Below are 19681 nucleotides of genomic sequence, written 5' to 3'. Positions count from 1 at the left end.
AAAAACAACACATTGGTCTGGCCACCTCATAAATCCAACAAGCATTGGTGTGGCATTTCAGTGGAGAAGGAAACTTGGGGGGAAAAACACACCAAGGATGTAAGAAAGGCTCCCAATTTAACTGTCCCAGTCCCTATTTATCTACCTTTATTCACCACCCGAGACCATCCATTATTCTAGAGCACTCTGATCTATAAAAGGGGTCAAAGCATCAGGAGCGGGCAAGGAGTGAGAACCAAAAGACAAGAAACTGATTTGCTTGAGAAAAGCAGCAATTCTTTCTTTCACAGCTCTCCATGGCTGAGAGAGAAAATGCCCAAGGGGTCATCTATGTGACCTAGAGACTGCTTTTGGGAGGTTAAGAGTAACATGAAGAACTTAAGATGACAACAAGAGTCTAAATTTTAAAGTTTCAAGGTTTCAACAGAATGTGGATATATTTGAACTTTCAAAAAAGATAGTGTTTAGAAAGGGTAAAATCAGGACACACAAAACATTGGGAATTACCATGACCCCCAACTGCTTCCGGCTCCGGGAAATAACCATTCATATGTTTGCTGGAGGTCACAATTTTCCCCTATTGCCTGGTGCAAAATGACTCATCACCTCCCCAAAGCTTCTTTTCAAACCATGATTTTCCCATTTATTTTGGTCCAATGCAGTCCTATTCTTTGTGGCTTGTAGACTCACTCCCAACTACCCCCCTGGGGGGTAAAAGCAAAGAAGGAATTCCCCCTAGGCTGGCCCCCAAAACTCAGAATTAAATAAGAGGAGGGGCTGGCAGCCTCCTGGAGATTAAAACAGCTTGAGGCTAATCTACCTTTCCAAGAGTGGAAAATTTATTCAGATAATGTTAGAGAAATCACATATGCCACAATAGGATGAAAACTGAAAGGTAGAAATCTCACATTTTTTCCTTATACCTTCCTCCCCTACTGCCCAACCAGATTCCAGATGCTGTATCACTGTCATTACCATTTTTGCTAAATGGAAACCCTTAGGCACTAATCACACCAGCAACTGTACGGTGACACAACGCACAACAACTTTTCCACTAAAAAGCTGTAGTCTCTTTCTCTCTGGCTATGCTGGTGATTCTCCAGTTAACTTCAACACTTTAAAGGCTGCAGAAGCATGCGAAAGAATTTCATTTTTTTTTTAAAGGCAAGAAAGGTCTCCAGGAGATGATGAGTTTTATTTTGTCTTGTCTGCATGGAGGTTTGATTTGCTCTCAAATGTTCCAGGGTGGAGAGAAAATAGGAGAAAGCACAAGATGTCAAGGTCTATTCGGTGTAATATTCTCCCTTGTTTTCATCTTCACCATCAACGGAGAGAGCAGAGTACCTGCTTGCAGAACTGAATTCGGAAGCTGGGTTTTCCTCAGGTTTCTTTGGCTCAGGTGCAGATCTGGAGTCTTGATCCTTTTTGCCATCTTTCCTATCTGACTCCTTCCAGTGGTCTTTGTTCCCTGGGTCTCCTGGACCACAGCTAGAGTTCCCAGTGTGGTCTTTTGGGACATTCATCCCACCTACTTTATTTTCATCTTTCCTTGCTGGTCTTTCCTCAGACGGTTGAGCTGGAGTTACTTTTCCCCCACCACTTGTAGGGTATTGGTGCTCTGTGTCTGAGCTCTGAGATGGGGCAGGAGGGTTAGAACCTCACTTCACCCAAGCATTCTCCTTTGGTGGAGGGGCTGGCATTACCTTTAGGGGCTGATCAGGTCTGGGAGATTTAGAAGTTGGAGAGTGACAATCTTTCTTCTTACTGAGTGTTTCGTTTTCTAGAGACTTCTCACTCTCTCTCCTTCCTGCATCCTGGTCTGACTGACTTCTGTCGGGTGTGGCGGAAGTCCCAGTCTGCGATGACTCACTTCCTGTCCTTGACCGTTCTGGTTTCTGAGTTTCTTCACTTCGCCAGCTTGAGTGTCTCTCTCGAGGCCGTCGTTCTAGTTTTGGCTCATCCAGCTGACGCTGCAACTTCTCTTGTTCTTTCTGTAGCCGTTCTTCCACTTCTCTTTCTCTAGCAGCTGTGTCAACGGGCTTTGCCCCTCCAAAGACAGAAACAGCTCGAATGGAGTGTGAGGTACTAGCAGAAGAATCATCTCCCTTAGGAGTATTATGAGGCTTTAGGTTCATTTTGGGTCTTTGGGTGGGGGCCGTCTATCATCACACCTATAATCATCCCGAGAGTAATTATCTCTGGAGCTGCACGACCCATCATCCCGTCTGTTGTATCGGTCTTCATAGCGGTCCCTGCTTCCTCTGTAGTCATCGTCCCTGCAGTACCCACTGCCAAATGCTCTTCTGCCACTGCCTATCCAGGAATCACAGCCTCTAGCATAGTCTCTGCTGCCTCGGTCATCATAGCGATTCCTACCGCCATATCGATCCATATCCTGGCATGGGCCTTCCGGATACTCATACCAGTACCCATCGCCATACTGGTCTGAATCATAACGGTCTCAAAACTTATCTCCAAAGCTATCATCACCCCTTCTAGGCGGGTGGTCGTCAAAGCTGTCTGTGGCAGAACGAGCCCTCCAGTCTGTATCTGTTTTGTCAGAATCCCGATTTCTATCACGGCCAAAAGAATGACCGTCCCTATCTTTATCCTGTGCTTGATCAGCAACGTCCACTCCAATTCTCCTGTTACCTAGAGACTCTTCACTGAGACTCAGGGCACTGAGCAGGGAATCCAGGTCCTCAAATTCAACATGACCAAAACCTTTCAACCTCTCTGGATTGCTGGGTTCACGTGGTAAACGCACTGCCCTGATATTTAATCCTCTAAAGAATTCCTTAATTGACTCTTCCGTCACATCATAGGGTAGGTTCTGTAGAAAAGCAGTGTAGGGGGGCGATTTGGGAAGAAGGCTGCAGTCGATATTGGGTTCCCAGGCAGCCCGTGGAGCAGTGGGAAGGATTGAACGGTCAATTGCAGGCGCCCTGTGCACATTGTTATCATTACCGTGCAAGTTGTTGAAACACCTCCTTCCAGGTCATCTGTTTCATCAGCCCAGCTGACTGATTTGAAAACATAGGTGCTTCCTCCACCAGTCCCCCCTTCCTCAGCCAGAAAGTCTGTTAGGGAGATAGTTTTCCCCTTCTTATTTTTCTTTTTTGCTGAGGCTGCCATGTTGGGAGCAGGAAAGCAACATTTTCATTTTAAAAGGCATTTTGTCTCATATTAGTATAGCTATTTTATAGTGGAATTAAAAAATATGACAATGTCAATCTTTTAGCTGGCAAGTATTGCCTATTTACATTTTTATGATTATTGAATTATTTCTTCCAACTGTTTAATTTCTATTTGTCCTGTTTATTCTATGCTTTTTCTCTGTTTTCATTCTTTTTTTTAAAAAAATTATTTTGAGTTAGATTTTGGTTCTTCTAAAAAATTTGATATTTTCCCTTTTGTAGGATTTGAATTTATGTAATCTTATTTCCATTCTTTGTGATTATACTTAAAATGTTATTGCATGTGTTTAAACAAAATCAAAAACTCAATAATATTCTAACCTTTCTCATGAAGAATAGAAAGATCTTAGAATACTTTAATTCTCATATGCCCTCTCAACTTACTGTCTAGTATTTTAGCTTTGTCATTAAAAAAAAATCCTACGTAGTAGACATTGTTATTATTCCACACAATGTGTGTGTGTGTGTGTGTGTGTGTGTGCCTGGGCATGCCTGTGTGCACATTTACATTTTATTTGCTTGCCACTCTCTTTTTTTGCATTTTAGCTTTTCCTTCTGGAATTATTTTGTTTCCTCCTGATAGTGTATCCTTTATAATAAGTAGCTTCATAGAAGACCTGATCGTGGTAATCTCTCTCAGAGTCTGCTTATTTTTAAACGTTTTATTTCTCATTCTTCTTCTTTTTTTTTGAGATGTTTGAGATGGAGTCTCGCTCTGTCACCCAGGCTGGAGTGTGGTGGCACAATCTCAGCTTACTGCCACCTCTGCCTTCTGGGTTCAAGAAATTCTCCTGCCTTAACCTCCTGAGTAGCTGGGATTATAGGAGTGCGCTACCATGCCCAGCTAATTTTGAATTTTTAGTAGAGACAGGGTTTTACCACATTGGCCTGGTCTCGAACTCCTCACCTCAGGTGATGTGATCCACCTGCCTCCGCCTCCCAAATTGCTGGGATTACAGGTGTGAGCCACTGCACTTGGCCTATTTCTCATTCTTTAAAGATAATTTTGAATGACGTAAAACAATCATTGTTGCTACAAAATGGAGTGGTTCAGACTTAGGAGGAATAATTAAAATTACATTTAAACCTTCTATCATCTTCCTGCATCCCTAACAGTTAGTTATGGTCTTGGTCCTTGGGCAAAGTGACTTCCTTTGTTAAAATCAGAGTGTGAAACATGGTGCCAAGCAAAGAGATTGGTCTGTCTCCTAACTCAGAGAGGAGGAGCTAAAAAGCCAGTTTCATAATGTGAGGTTAGAACTTTTGCTTTTTAAATGGTCTTAAAAAAAATGGCCAGGTATGGAGGCTCATGCCTGTAATCCTAGCACTTTGAAAGGCTGAAGCGGTTGGATTGCTTGAGCCCAGGAGTTTGAGATCCAGCCTGGGCAACATGGTGAAACCCCATCTCAACAAAAAATACAAAAATTAGCTGGGTGTGGTGGCAGTTGTCTCTGGTCCCAACTACTCGGGAGGCTGAGGTGGGAGGATCACCTGAGTCCGGGAGGTCAAGGCTGTGGTGATGTGTGATCCTGCCACTGCACTTCAGCCTAGGTGACAGAGTGAGACTCTATTTGAAATTTTTTTTTTAACTATAAAGTTGTATATTTTTTTAAAAAATAAATAATATGTTAAATGTGTTAGTATGCTTCTTCCTTTACGAATGAAAGCTTGTTACACACAAAGGGGCCTGTGCTGGGGGTCCCCAAGAACATCCTCAGGTTTGATGATTCTCTGGGAGATTTCACAAGACTCAGCATACAGTCCCGCTTATTCATGTGGCCATGATTTGTTACAGTGAAAAGATGCAGAGCAAAATCAGCAAAGGTGAAATGCATGGGGACAGGTCAGGAGGAAACGAGATGCTTGTTCCTGCAGAGCCACACGGGATGCGCTTAACTCCTCCAGCAATGAATTGTGACAACCTACGTCAAACACTGCCAACCAGCGAAGCTCCTTAGAGACTTAGTGCCCAGGGGTGGTGGAGAGGGGGAGTGGGTTATCACCAAATTCCAGACACCCACAAAGAAAACAGGTGTTTAGCTGTTTATACAAACAGCTTCAGCACAGTGAACCACTCTTGGTGGTTAATGATGGTAGAAAACCCTCCCCAAATTCAAGTTCCCAGACACCAGAGAAGGGCCATCCTTGTAAGCACACCTTTCAAACGCTAGCATGCAGCCCTGCCATGTTAACTCATTTTCACATAGAGCCCATAAGGAAATCATCATATAGCAACAAATTCTTTTGACATCTGAATTCTGCTGTCAGATCCTCTAGTTTGAGTGTAAATGCGACAGTGGTCAGGTAAATGGAAAGCCAGAGAAGGTGGACTTAAGTGCTCAGGAGGGAGAAGATGGAGATGGATATAATTGACTTAGAATATGGCAAAAGATTAAGAGGGCGTCGTGGCTGTTTGATTTCACCAGGAGACAGAATGAAAACAAAGTTTAGAGATTTGTTAGAGCTAGAAGTCTTAAAATGAGTGGTTGCCTATAATGTTAGAGATTTGTATGTATTAAACAAAGTTTATTAACTTCAGGACTGTTGATATTTGGGACAGGATAAGTCTGTCAGGGAGGGGGCTGTACAGTGTACTGTAGGATAGCCGCATTCCTGGCCTCTGCCCACGAGATGTCAGTAGTATTTTCCCCTCCCTACTCACTCCCAAATGTGACAACCAGAAATGTCTACAGACGTTGCCTATTGCCACATGTCCTCTGAGGGCAGTATGAAAACACAGGATTTACAGAAAAGAAATCCATGAAGCTCTTAGCTTTATATGTCTGAGTTGTTCACTAATATTTCACATTTACAGTAGTTTTCCATTTATAAAACTTTTTTCATGTGATTCCAGCAGCAACTTCATGAGAGAACCAGGAATATTTTATTCCCTCTATAGAGATGAAGGTCGTGAAGCACAGAGGTTAAATTACTTTGCAGGAGAGCAAAGAGAAAGTAGCAGTAGTTAGTAGCTGTAGTATTAATAGTAATAGTCATAATAATATTATAATTAATGGTAGACATTTTCTTGAGTGCCTACTATGAGCCACAAATGGTTTCAGATGACTTATACGTGTGAATTTTGCAGCAAGCTCGAATTGTGCTATTGTTATGTTTATCTTATAGATGAGAAAGTTGAGGCCAGAGAGAATAAGAAGCTAACCCAAAGGCACACAGATGGAAGGTAGACTAGCCAAGTACAAACCCAGGCACTTTGACTCCTGTGCTCCCATAAGCACTGGATTCTGGATAAAAAGAGAGTGTTTCTGGGTTCTTGCTCTCCCCAGTCATGTTCTTTCTCATTCCCATCTCCGTGGAGGTTGCCATTTGCTTATGTTGCTTTCTGCATTTTGACGAGCTCTGGTCTAGTGATTTGCATATAACTTTTCCTATATTTTTAACAACTGAATCTCACAGAGAAAAAAAATTTGAAGTCATCTTTCTGTGACCTAACTTTGCTATTTCAGATGCAGTCTTCTATTATTATCTTGATTCTCTCTCTTTATTTTTAATACAGCATTTTATGGAAATCTGGATTTGCTGCAACTGTCAGCTCAGTCTTGATACACACGCTTTAGCCAATTCTTGCATAGCTCATCTAAGAGACTTCTGTTTATGATGCTAAACATTTCAGCATGTTCCCCACATCTCTCAACCAGCTCTGAATGCGTTACATGTCATATTTCCACAATTATGTTTTGTTTTCCAGGAAACTTATGAATGTGTCAATTCATCCATTCCTCCTTTTGTTTTGTTTTGTTTTGTTTTTACTTGCTTCCTGTTTCTCTTTGAACATCCATTGCTCATGCCCTGTGTCTTCTTCCTACATTCTTACTCTTAATATGGAGGAGGGAAAAAGTGTTATTCTTCCTCTAGGCCTGGTGGAGAAATCTTCTGTTTTCCTTAAGAATTCAGACAAATTTTTAGGAAGACCTTTCACAACCTTTTAAATGCAGTGTTTGGAAAGGGCTTTAGAACTAATTGTATGGTGCTACCGATTCGTGTTAGATGCTTGACTTCTCTCTTTTATAATCACACGAGGACCACCAGCCCCTCAGTTTATTTCTGCATCTGGTTTTCTTTTCTTTTTCTTTTTTGCTGGAGAGGTGGAGTTGTGGGTGAGTGGAAGTCGAGATTGTGATTTCAGAGTAGAGTGTTGTTGAATTAGATTAGATGGACATTACTACATGGACATGATGTTGAGAAATCCAGTGTTTGATGGGATTTTCAGATGTGTTGAGTTTGAAATTAATTAGGTTCCTACAGATACTGTAATTTTTATTTTCAATATAAGGCCGTATGAATTGCCATCTCTGTAACTACACTTATTTCTTCTGAGTCTTATGGTCTCAACTCATGAGGCCATCCCACTCTCTCTCAATAGTTAAGCCTTCTTTTTTTTTGAAGATCTTATTCTCTTGAATTTTGCTAGTTCTCAATATAATGTGAATCCCCCAATCCTCTTTAATTAATTTTAGTACTCATGACCCCTGGTAGTTTCAGGTATAAATTCCTTCTTTCCTTCAGCATTTATTATTTTGGTTACTAATACTAAATTGAACTTTTTCTCTCCTACATCAAAATTTTGTGTAACTTCTTCCTGTTATGCACTTCAGAGAAAGTTATGCTGCATATTGATTAACCCACTATTAAAAAAATCATTAAATCTTAGGATTTAAAAAGATAATTGGAAAAGGTACAAAGCATTGTCATCTCTTTCTAGTCCTAGATATCAATGTACATTTGCATAGTCTGTTAGTAAGTTTGCACTTTGGTCATGAGGTTAGCAGGATATTTTTCTAAAAGACAGCAAAAGCTTTTCAATGTTTTTTCTTCCCCCCCAGAGTATTTTTTTCCAAATAGAACTTTGTTTGGTGCTCATACCAAACATATCAAAGTAGTGTTTTATTTATATGCATATATTTTATAAGTTCAAATCTATCACTCTTTCACGTTGCAAGGTCAAATGGTGAGAACAATTTGATTGTTTTCCTGAAATGATGCTTCAAACTTGGTGGTATGGGCAGCAAGTGAAGTTCATTACTATCCAAATAGAATTCGTTTTTGTCTGGCATGGAGGAAATTTGTGCACACATAGTGAAGAGGTACAAATTGCACACTCCTCCAACAGTTCACTTTTCAATCTCAGGATGCTCTTTAATTAAATAATTAAGCAGAATTTTATTTATTTATTATCTATCTATTTATTTATTTATTTATTTTTGAGATGGAGTCTCACTCTGTCTCCCAGGCTGGAGTGCAGTGGCACAATCTCAGCTCACTGAAAACTCTGCCTCCTGGGTTCCAGCGATTCTGCAGCCTCAGCCTCCCAAGTAGCTGGGATTACAGGTGCGCGCCACCATGCCTGGCTATTTTTTTTGTATTTTTAGTAGAGATGGGGTTTCACCATGTTGGCCAGGCTGGTCTTGAACTCCTGACCTCAAGTGATCCACCTGCCTCATCCTCCCAAAGTGCTGGCATTACAGGCGTGAGCCATTGTGCCCAACTCAGAATTTTAAATTAAATGTAAATGGCAGAAGAAGATTGTTCCCCAAAGCATGCCCCCAAACTGAGTGAACCTGTAAGTTAGTATTAAGTGGATCTTCCAATGGGCCAAAGTTTCTGTAACACATTTGAGAGTGGATTCTAATTACAGTTTAAAAATGGTTAAAATCCATATGTAAAATTTTCAAATTAAACATCATAGAGACCTGAAAATCTCAGTGGCAACTTTATCCCACAGAATACATTTTGTAAAACAAAACACAAGAAAACATGCTCAGTTGTTACTATAGCTTTAAGATACAGCCATACGTAGTTGCTACATTTTAAAGTTCAGTAAAGTTCAACTTTCCAAGCTGGAACTTGCAAATATTACACAACGCACCAGAGTTGTCTGCCCAACTTCCTCTGTCTATTGTCTGGAACATAGTTCAGAAGTAGCCCTTGGAAGAGTGTGGCCAACATTGTGTCTGATTTCAGCATAAGGAGAGCAAAAGATCTTACCTGCTACAACTTACTTGCTTGAATCAATAACTCTGGTATTTACCAACATTTTAAACAAACTTGACTATCTAGAGAAGATGAGGCAGAACCGAGTGCTATGTGTAAGAAATTATCTTCTGACAGGCCAGCGGTTATACAAGTACAATCATCTTGTATGATTTAGGTTATTTACCTTTATAAACTTCAAAAGCATGACTTCTTTATATCATGGTCTGATAATATCTATTAAGATGACCCTATATTATCAGGAAAAAATATAACTAGGTTTGTTTACACTCTAAGAAGGCAGGAAAATCATGTAAAGGGTTTTGAAGGATGTTAATTAAAATAGTTAAAATGAGTCCAGCAGTTATGGGGTTAACTCCAATTACCTGGAACATTGGCTTATATGGTACACTGAATTCCTGAAGAATGCTGGAAAAATGAGACTTGCATGTACGTTTTCCTACCATGAATCTGACTCCATGGGAGTTACAATATTTAATCTTTATTTCAGAAGTGCTAGCGTGCTTTGGGTAGGTTTTATCTGCACTGACAAATGATTACTGCATCAGCCTTCTCATGGGACGCCAGGGACAGGGATGCTGAAAAGAGCCTTTTACGAGGAGAGTCGAGTTTGAAACAGTGAGGACAGTGAGGACATTTGAGAAGCCACAGGAAGAGACACATGTGGATACCAGAAAGGAGAGGGGCTAGAGAGGGAGCAGAGGGAATGAGAGGATGTTCTTTGAGGAGCAGCTCTGAGCTCTGTGGCTTTTGTGGCCATGGGGTCACAGCAGCTAAAGCTGTCTCCTCAGCACCAGCTGAACGTGGGAGCAGTGAGTAGACGGGACGGCAGCTCTGAATCAGTGTTTGAGTCTTTACCCTCACACGGGGAGGAAATGCCATCTCCTCACCACCAGGAGAGTCATCTGTGAACATGAGAGACCACCGCATTTTTGCACAAATGTGATGACATGCCTTATAGGACACGCTGAAGTTTGGCTGTAGCCAAGGCTGGGCTCTTTGGGTGGTTGTTCTGTCCCCCTCCATCCCTTCATTTCTTTTGTCCACGAGTAATTATTAAGGTCACACTAGGAGACAGACACTAGTAGGTGCTAGTGATATAGGCAGGAATGTACCCCAGCAAGGGACAAGACAGCCCACCATTGCTGCCACAGAACTTTCGTTGTACTTTGAGGCAGAGGCCTGCCAATAAAAAAAGCCATGAGCGTGATAAGCATTAGCACAGGGGCAGAAAAGTCCATCCGAGGGCCATTCCTGACCCAAACTCGGGAGGCCAGGAGAGCTTTCTGGAGAAAGTGACATCTAAGGCAAGACCTGAAAAATAAACACAGTTTATAAAAAATGGGAAGTGGGGTGGGAAGAGGGACGGATCATCCAGGAAAGGGGAATAACATGTCAGGGGAGCAGAGGGAACGAGAAGGGGGAACTCCGGGGACTGAAGCGATCCCTGCAGCAGAAGCATGCAGTGTTCTCAGTGAGAAGTCTGCAGAGGCCTGGCCATGGGGTCCTTGTTAGACAGGAGGCCAGACTTTATTCCAAGATCAACGGGAAGGTTTTACTCAGGGGAGTGACGTGATCAGATTTGCATTTGAGAACATTGTTCTCAGATGAGAAGGGCAAGACTGGCTGGTGCTGTAGTCACCTAAACGATAAATGTGGCAGACAATTAAAAAATGGAGTCAAGATGGAGACATATACACATATATACATTTATAAAAGTAAATATTTGAGATATATTTGCAGATAAGATCAATAGATTTGGTGAACGAGCAATTGGATGTGTGAGGAATCTAGATTACTCCCAGCTTTCTGACTTGGGCAATGGGACACTAATATAATAAATGAAAAAGAAGATCCAGGGAGGAGTGGGGTCATAAACAGCTGCGTTTTGTACTGGTGGAGTTGTGCTGCGTATGGAATCTGCAAATGGAAATGCTATTGGATCTGAAACTCAGACTTGGGAGTAGTCAGCTTGCAGAGAGGTCCCAAAGCTGCGGGAATGATGTGATCCCCGGGTGATGGTGTAGACTGAGAAGAGAAGAGATCCCACGTGAGCACCTTGAGTGGGGGGATGCGCAGACTTAGGGGAGCCGGCAGGAGACAGGAAAGGAACCACTAGAGGGAGCAGCTGAGCCAGGGGGTGTGTGTAAACCCGCGGAAAGAACATTTCAAGATGGAGGGAGGCCGCCCAAGAGGAGGACTACAAGATGTCTGTCGGTTGTGTCCACAGGAAGTCATTATAATGGGCAAGAGAAACTTACAGAAACAGAAGCCGGAAGGCAGTCATAGAGTTGGGGAGTGAGTGGGAGAGGAGATGGGCAGGGACAGTGAGGTGAGGCTTCTTTGTCAGGAAGTTTGGTGGAAGGATGGATGAGCTGGCACTCATGCTGGAACGATGTGTGGGGTGGAGGAATGGCGGAGATTAGGAGAACCTTGAGCATGTGTGAAGATGCTCTTAGAAAAGAGAAGCCAATGTTAAGTTGTGAGCCAAGCTCAGGTCCCTCTTCCGCTGTGATGGAGTGGGGAAAGGGGGGGATGCGCAAAACAATGGGTATGTGTGAAAGTGTTGTTTTGTAGCACAATATTTTAATTATGTCCTTTTAAAAAATTTCTCCACAGACACTACCCAAAGCAGTCCTTCACCACGGTGGCAGATACACCTGAAAATCTTCGCCTGAAGCAGCAAAGTGAATTGCAGAGTCAGGTAACTTCTAGAAGATTTGTTTTGTTCCTTTGGCACTACAGATTTTTCACAAGGCTGCTCTTCTGAGATTGTTGTCCAAATACTGTTCCTGCCGGGTCACCAGCCGGTGTGGAGCCTGAAAGCAGGCCTGTGTGGGAATTCCGGGTAAAAGTGTTGAACATCTGTATTGTTCCCGGTCTTGAATTGTCCTGATATTCTCAGTTTTGTTATTCACGTTGGACTAGGGCGAGTAAATGAGTTCCGGTCAGAGTCGATGTTTCCTAACAATCTTGACTTATTTGGTCCTAAATATTTAAACACGTTTTACAAATAGCTTTTCCACACCGCATATGTGGGGAAAAACAAGGTGTTAACTTGACCCAGTTGCAGTGCGTGTGGGGCTAACACCCCGTCTGTGTATCTCACACCAGCCACGGGCTTTGTTTTCCTCCTGTCACTTTGTTCATATTTCTTTCATATGTCACGTTGACAGCATGAACAAAGATGAGAACACCACAATTGGCTCCCGGTCAACCATGTTAGATGGCAACTTGCCTTCAATATGGTGAAACACATCAGTTAAGACTAGGGTTGTGAGTGGCAGAGTTTTCTGCAGGGACACCCGATCTTTTAGTAAACATGGGGTGCTCTCTTTCAAAGAAGCTGTCTTTCCTGGCACCCCATAGGAAGACAGGGAGCAACTACGTTGCAATCCATTGGTCAGTGCTGAAGTAAGGAGGGAAGAGGGGAGAAGGCAGGTGGAGGTAGGGAAGGCTGGGTGGTTGTAGGCCTCCTTCATCTGTTCACTGGCTGTGGCCTTAGGCCAGTTTCCCTGATGTTTGCACTAATGTACATTGAGGCAGTCCATCTTATCTACCTGTCTTGAGGGTGTCTGTAAGTATTAAATGAGGTAGGTGTGAAAGCATTTCAAAAAGTGAGAAGATATTCTATGACTGTGGAGGCTTGTTACGATGGTGACAATGATGGTCCCTGAGAATTTCTGGTATGTGAAAGGGAAAAGCACAGAATTTGTGAAGGAAAGTGGTGTTCAACTAACAAGCTTAGAAAATGTCAGTCTGTAGCTCTTTTTCTGGGGTGGATGGGAGAACGGGGTCTTGCTCTGTTGCCCAGGCTGGAGTGCGGTGGTGCAGTCTCGGCTCACTACAACCCCTGCCTCCTGGATTCAAGCAGTTCTCTGCCTCACCCTCCCCAGTAGCTGATATTACAGGTGCCTGCTACCACGCCTGGCTAAGTTTTGTATTTTTAGTCTAGACAGGGTTTCACCGTCTTGGCCAGGCTGGTCTTGAACTCCTGACTTCGTGATCCACCCGCCTCGGCCTCCCAAAGTGCTGAGATTACAGGCATGAGCCACTGCGCCCGGCCTGAAGCTCTTTCTTAATGAGAGCAGGCAGCTTTCAGTGGCTTGGGATTGAATCATTTCCTTGATGGTGTATCTAATCACAGGGGAGGTTGCAGTTGCCTGTAGTCTCTTTCCAGGGGACTTGGGATCACTTCTCAGTCCATTTAATTAGAGGAAATAATCTCCAAGTGGAATTTACTGTTGGTTAACAATGCCATGAATACATGGTTGGGAGCTACTTTTTAGTTTGTGTGAAATGCTGGTGTTTGTGTACTGGTTTTGGCTACAAAAATTGAGCCCTGGCCAAGGAGAGACACTATTATGGAGGCCGGCAAGAACACCTCTGTTCGTTCACACCCTCGGGGATACCAGATCTTGGCTTTGTGCAGATCCAATGTGCCTTTCTTCTCGTCAAGTTAGGGTTCATCAGGTAATTCTGGACAATTACACACTGGACATAGAAGTAAATCAAGCAATCAAATACTCATTTCCTGCCTGTGATATGCTTTGGTACTGTGTAAAATAATTTATAATTAGTTTCTCCTCCCTTCATAAATTTATAGGGTATCTGAGCAAAGAGGACTAACACACATCTTGGAATGACTATATTTAATTTGTTATAAGGACTGAAAAAGAGAAAGATAAGGCTGGGAAGCCGAGGTGGGTGGATCACTTGAGGTCAGGAGTTTGAGACCAGCCTGGCCAACATGGTGAAACCTCATCTCTACAAGAAGTATAAAAATTGGCTGGGAGTGGTGGTGGATGCCTATAATCCCAACTGCTCGAGAGACTGAATGAAGCAGAATTGCTTGAACACGGGAGGCAGAGGTTGCAGTGAGCTGAGATCGTGCCACTGTACTCTAGCCTGGGCAACAGAGCAAGACTCCATCTCGGGGGAAAAAAAAAAAAGAGAGAAGAATCAGTGTGGACTGGACTCAGTAGTGCTTTGTGCTAGACGTGAGATTTGAATGGAGCCTTCAAGGTTGAGAAATAATCTGATATAAACACTGTCTCCTCCCTTTCGAAGGCACACCACACCCTTTGGGCTTGGTTAGTGGTTATAGATGCCTTCAGCACATCCCAGGAGCAAGCATTTATTGTTTTCCTATTATGTGTCTGACTTTGGAGATGCAAAGAAAAACAAGGTCACTGTTTTATGAATGGCTGATTTTATTCTCCCTGATGTGGCCAGCTGCAAGCTTCAAAGGGCAGCATATACAAATAATTATAGGCTGGTGGGACAAGAGCTAATGGCGAGATGTGCAAAGATCTGTGGGATCACCAAGCAGCAGTCAGGGGAAGGCGTCGGATCTTTATAAAGATTTTGCTCAGGCCGGGCGCGGTGGCTCAAGCCCGTAATCCCAGCACTTTGGGAGGCCGAGACGGGCGGATCACGAGGTCAGGAGATCGAGACCATCCTGGCTAACACGGTGAAACCCCGTCTCTACTAAAAAAATACAAAAAACTAGCCGGGCGAGGTGGCGGGCGCCTGTAGTCCCAGCTACTCGGGAGGCTGAGGCAGGAGAATGGCGTAAACCCGGGAGGCGGAGCTTGCAGTGAGCTGAGATCCGGCCACTGCACTCCAGCCTGGGCGACAGAGAGAGACTCTGTCTCAAAAAAAAAATAAAAAAAAAAAAAAAAGATTTTGCTCAAATGTCCTCTTCTTTAGAAGCAATTGGGCTCCATCAAGCAGACAACATGGGGAAATTCAGTGCAATTCAAGAAACACGTATTGATTACCTACTCTGTGCACTGGGATATAAAGACATCATCATCATCAACAGCATTACTGTATTCCAATGACATAATTTTACATGTATTATTTAATCACAAACAACTTCAATGGTACAGGTGTTTAGTATTATCTCTATTTAGATAAAACATTCAACCTTTAGAGAATTTCGGTAACTTGCTCTTTCACACTTAGCTGGTATGGAATAGGCCCTTGGAATGGGACCTAGATCTCTGAGCCCTTGATGTCCACACTCTTCACCAGTACTCTGGTCCCCTTGCTCAGAAAGCACCTAGAAAAGATCTGTAAGCAAAGAATTGCAATACAAGGGATGATGCAGTATATGTAAAGGTAGAATTTGGCATTAAGTATAAGTAGGAAGAAGTCATTATGATTTCTTTTTTTCTGGGTGAGAGGTGAGAACACTAATGTAGGAATATTTCCATTTTTGCAAAAACGTGGATAGGTGTCTATCCTAATGGTGATACTCAGTAATGGCATTGGAATCCATTTTAGCCTATTAAATGATTTGATTCTGCATGAGAGCATTTCCTTAGAGTTTTGATATCTGGAATTCTGAACAGCTCACTGGTTTTGGTGGAAAATTGACTATTAATATTTTATAGGCTTGTTTTGATCATTTGTGATGCTAAATGCATCACATCTATTCATAGCTCCAAGTTTTCAAATTCTGAAATCTTTTAGAATAGTGTGGTTAAAACCAGTTCTCTTCTTTCAGTTCATTAGCTTACCGAATGAGCCAAACATAAAGAAAATCAAAAATTATTTTCCAATCCAATCTAGAAAGTTATTTATAGTTACCCACTGTTATCTCTTTCTTTAAAATTTTCTCTTTTCTTTTATTTCCCCTTCTCTCTTCTTGAGAGGGTTATAAACACTGTGAATATTTTTAATCTAAATGCTAAATCCTCTCAAGCTTTTTTGGAATCTGTATCAGGTGCCAGATTGTCGTAATAAAATTTTATGAAATACTGTGAATAAACAAACAAACCAAGAGTTAGCTCTTTAGAGCCAGTGGTTCACAGGCTTTATCCAGCACTTGGTGAACATCCACTCGGCCAGCCCCTGACTGCAGTAGATGTGGACTGCCCTGGACCTTGGCAGTCAAGAGGAAGAGAGGAAGGGAAAGCCCTTTTATACTCACTAGTTCCCTTTTGATCACACATCACAGCATGAACTGCTTCAAAGAAATAGGATAAAGAGTGGTTAGACGCCCCGACGGGTCCACAGTAGTCCATTCAACAAGAAGCAAAAGTAAGACTGCTTCTGGTGGAATCGGCAACATTATAGTTCACCTGCGGGGGGCATCAGGTTTTTACTGCTTGCCTTGGGCCTGGCTCACCTCATTTTCTTTAGGAAAGTGAGATCCGAAGCCCTGACTTAGAAACAAAAGTTTTGGAACACAAACTCTTTGTAAGTTGGGTGATCCCTAAACTTAAAACATCCAGGTGAGATGAAAGGCCCCTTAAAAAAGAAATTTCTAGCCAGGTGCTGTGGCTTATGCCTGTAATCCTAGCACTTTGGGAGGCTGAGGTGGCAGGATTGCTTAAGGCTAGGAGTTTGACATCAGCCTGGGCACCATAGGGAGACCCCTGTTTCTACAAACATTTTATAAAAAATTAGGGCATGATAGTGCATATCTGTAGTCTCAGCTACTCAGGAGGCTGAGACAGGAGGATCCTGTTGAGCCCAGGAGTTGGAGACTGCAGTTAGCTATAATCACACCACTGTGCTCCAGCAGCCTGGCGGACACAGCAAGACTCTAAGAAACAAACAAACAAACAAACCCCAAAAAACAGAAAAAGAAGCTTACTGATTATTTTAGTATCGTGTGGTAGAAAGCGTTTCCTTTTTCGGGCTGTGTAGCACACTCTTATTGGAAGGGAAGGCATAGATGCTTGGGTACTCTGAACCAGGGGTCTGGAGACTTCTCAAAGCCATTGAAATGGTTCTTCCGATGAAATTCTGAGTGGGAGCTCCCACTGAGAAGACAACAACACGGAGCTGTCATGATTGAAGCAGGGGAGGGGGCAAGCTCCTGGCATCTCCAACCCCCGCGACCCTGCTCATCTTCCCAACCCCAGAGCCTTAAGGGAACCTGGGCTTCTGTAGAGCATAGTTTTGAAAAAGGCTGCTTAAAATGAAGACAAAACGATAGCTACTCCCCACTTAGTTGTTTATGTGCTTGGCTTAGCTATTTGCAATCATGTTGAAAATAAGAGGGATTTGGGGCTCACTGTGCTCTTAAATGGAGTGTGTGTAATTTATGAGGGCTGATACGATGAAAGATGGAAAATGATAATGGAGAGAATGCAAATCATTCTGGAACCTTTGAGTCTTTCTTTTATAATCTATGTTGATTCTTTTTTAATCTTCCAGGTTTCTGCAGAGTCATAAAAACATGGTTCATAGGAAGTACAATATATGATAGCAGTAAGGGTGAGAAGGCAAAGTGATTTTTTTATAGGGAACATAATAGTTAAACATCTTTTGGGAGAAATGAAGGCACGTGTTTAGTATAAACCTTTGGAAGCTCAAGAAGGTGGTAATGTGGCTTGCCCTTGGCATGTTTCTGAACCTTCTTATTTTATATTCCATTTCCAGAGGGTTTCTCTCTCAGTTATCTGTCACCTAACCATTCAGTAAGGTGGACCTTACTGGTAAGTATTACCTAAAACAGAATCTTTCTCAGGTGGGAGTTACATCTTAAAGTGTGTCTGCTGAAGTCTGACTTCCTTCAAAGTGATGAATCCCTGACTGAGGAACTCCATTGACTATTCAAAGACAGTTGGAGAGCTATTTTGGATAGCATTGTCCATAAGTTTCAAATCCCACTCTCTATGATTGCCCGATCATAAACTTGACCTAAATTTCATTTGCCACTGAATGCCAATTGTGTGTCAGTAATTGGATATCCTGCAGTGAGTGAAACCAGATGAGGCCCATATTCTCAGGGGGTTTATGGTCTAGTGGGAGAGAGGGTGGTAATAATGTAATAAAAAATAGGCCAGGCCTGATGGCTCACTCCTGTAATCCCAGTACTTTGGAAAGCTGAGGTGCAAGGATCACTTGATCCCAGGAATTTGGGGTTGTAGTGAGCTATGATCACACCACTGCACTCCAGCCTGGGTGACAGAGTGAGACCCTATATCTAAAGTAATATTAATAATAATAATAATAAATAGGAAAAAGTTAAAACTGCAACAAGACCTGCAGAGAGAATGGAGTGTATTTTAAGGATGTATTTTAAGGCACTTTTGGGGAGTTGGAGGCCTGTATACCTTTCTGCAGCAGATGCATAATAAAATCTTAGAACAGTCTGCTATGTCCTGCTCAGCTCTGGATCCCATTTCCAAATGTATATTCATTGTTCCCCATTTTTTAACCCTAGGGGACTGTGCTCTTTATTGAGTTCTCTTTTTTTTTTTTTAAGCCAGAGTCTCACTCTGTTGCCCAGGCTGGAGTGCACTGGCATGATCTCAGCTCACTGCAGTCTCTGCCTCCCAGGTTCCAGCGATTCTCCTGCCTCAGCCTCCCGAGTAGATGGGATTACAGGCATGTGCCACCACACCTGGCTAATTTTTATAGAGACGGGGTTTCACCATGTTGGCCAGGCTGGTCTCGAACTCCTGACCTCAAGTGATGTGCCCGCCTTGGCCTCCCAAAGTGTTAGGATTAGAGGCATGAGCCCCTGCGACTGGCCCTCTTATTATGTCTTGTCTCATTGGACAACTTCAGACTTCTAAACACAAACACTGTTTCTCCAGACAGTTTTTATCGGGTTCTGCTGGTCTTGGACAAGAAACCTTTTATGCTTGCCTTCTAACTTTCTTTTTTCTTTGAACCTAATTTTGGCAGCTTTACACCTCCCCCTTTTGATTTTCCACCATTTGATGCTGTCTTCTGATCCATGGTGATGCTTCTTGTTCTCCGAGTAAGCACTTTCTCGTGTATGAATTGGTAAAAGTTCATTGGGAGAAGCTTCAGCGTGTTTCTTTTCAAGGTTTTGAGGCAATGTACATGATGAGAGATTATGTTTCACATATAGGAATGGGTGAATGTGAGTAAGAACTTCAAAGGGGACGAATTCACTGGATGTGGCACATTTCCTTCAGGGAGCACAGCATGCTAAGCAGATGTTACCTCCAACCTTTGCGATTTCTCTCATCCTCACAGTTTCCCATAAGTCAGATCCCCGCCCTCTGCCCTGCTCTCCCCCCCCACCCCCGGCCCCGGCCCATTTTAATCCTGGATGAAATGACGTAAGAGACAAAAAAATGTCAGTAGTGGGAGACAGGAAAATAACCAAGATGTTTTGATTTTTGTGTCACCACTGGGTTTTTGAGCCTTTAATCACAGGGACCTGGTGTTCTACCTCTCATCCCTCCTGAAATGACCTGCATCCTTATCATCTGTTTCCCGAGGCCTGGAAAGTTGATCCTTTGATTCCCTCCTGGCCCACCCTACCTCCCTTTCTATCATTCCCAGAGCTCACGGTGGAGGTGTGAGAGCTGCACTTTGGGGGGGCAGGCTCTAGGCTATTTGTTATAAGTAAGTGGGTCAGAGTCTGGTAACTGGCCCTTGAATTAGACATTTGAATATATAGCCTGTCTATCAAGGAGAATGCTTTAAAAGTATTAAATCAGGCTGGGCACAGTAGCTTATGGCTATAATCC

At 42.8% G+C, this 19681-nt stretch overlaps 1 protein-coding gene and 1 pseudogene across 1 annotated transcript in view; one reads left to right on the top strand and one right to left on the bottom strand.

The window, feature by feature from the left end:
• LOC108527766 (LIM zinc-binding domain-containing Nebulette-like) overlaps positions 1–19681 on the top strand; it is a 216049-nt gene that overhangs the window by 144729 nt on the left and 51639 nt on the right. Inside the window, exon 3 of the mRNA XM_017869228.1 lies at positions 11829–11913. Coding sequence (XP_017724717.1) covers positions 11829–11913 — 85 coding nt within the window. The remainder of the gene's footprint in view (positions 1–11828; positions 11914–19681) is intronic.
• Positions 598–3135, bottom strand: LOC108527763 (eukaryotic translation initiation factor 4B pseudogene; annotated as a pseudogene).

This window comes from Rhinopithecus bieti, unplaced genomic scaffold (genome assembly GCF_001698545.2).
Source record: "Rhinopithecus bieti isolate Rb0 unplaced genomic scaffold, ASM169854v2 scaffold_3043, whole genome shotgun sequence".
Taxonomy (NCBI): domain Eukaryota; kingdom Metazoa; phylum Chordata; class Mammalia; order Primates; family Cercopithecidae; genus Rhinopithecus; species Rhinopithecus bieti.
This window is presented reverse-complemented; position numbering and strand designations above follow the sequence as displayed.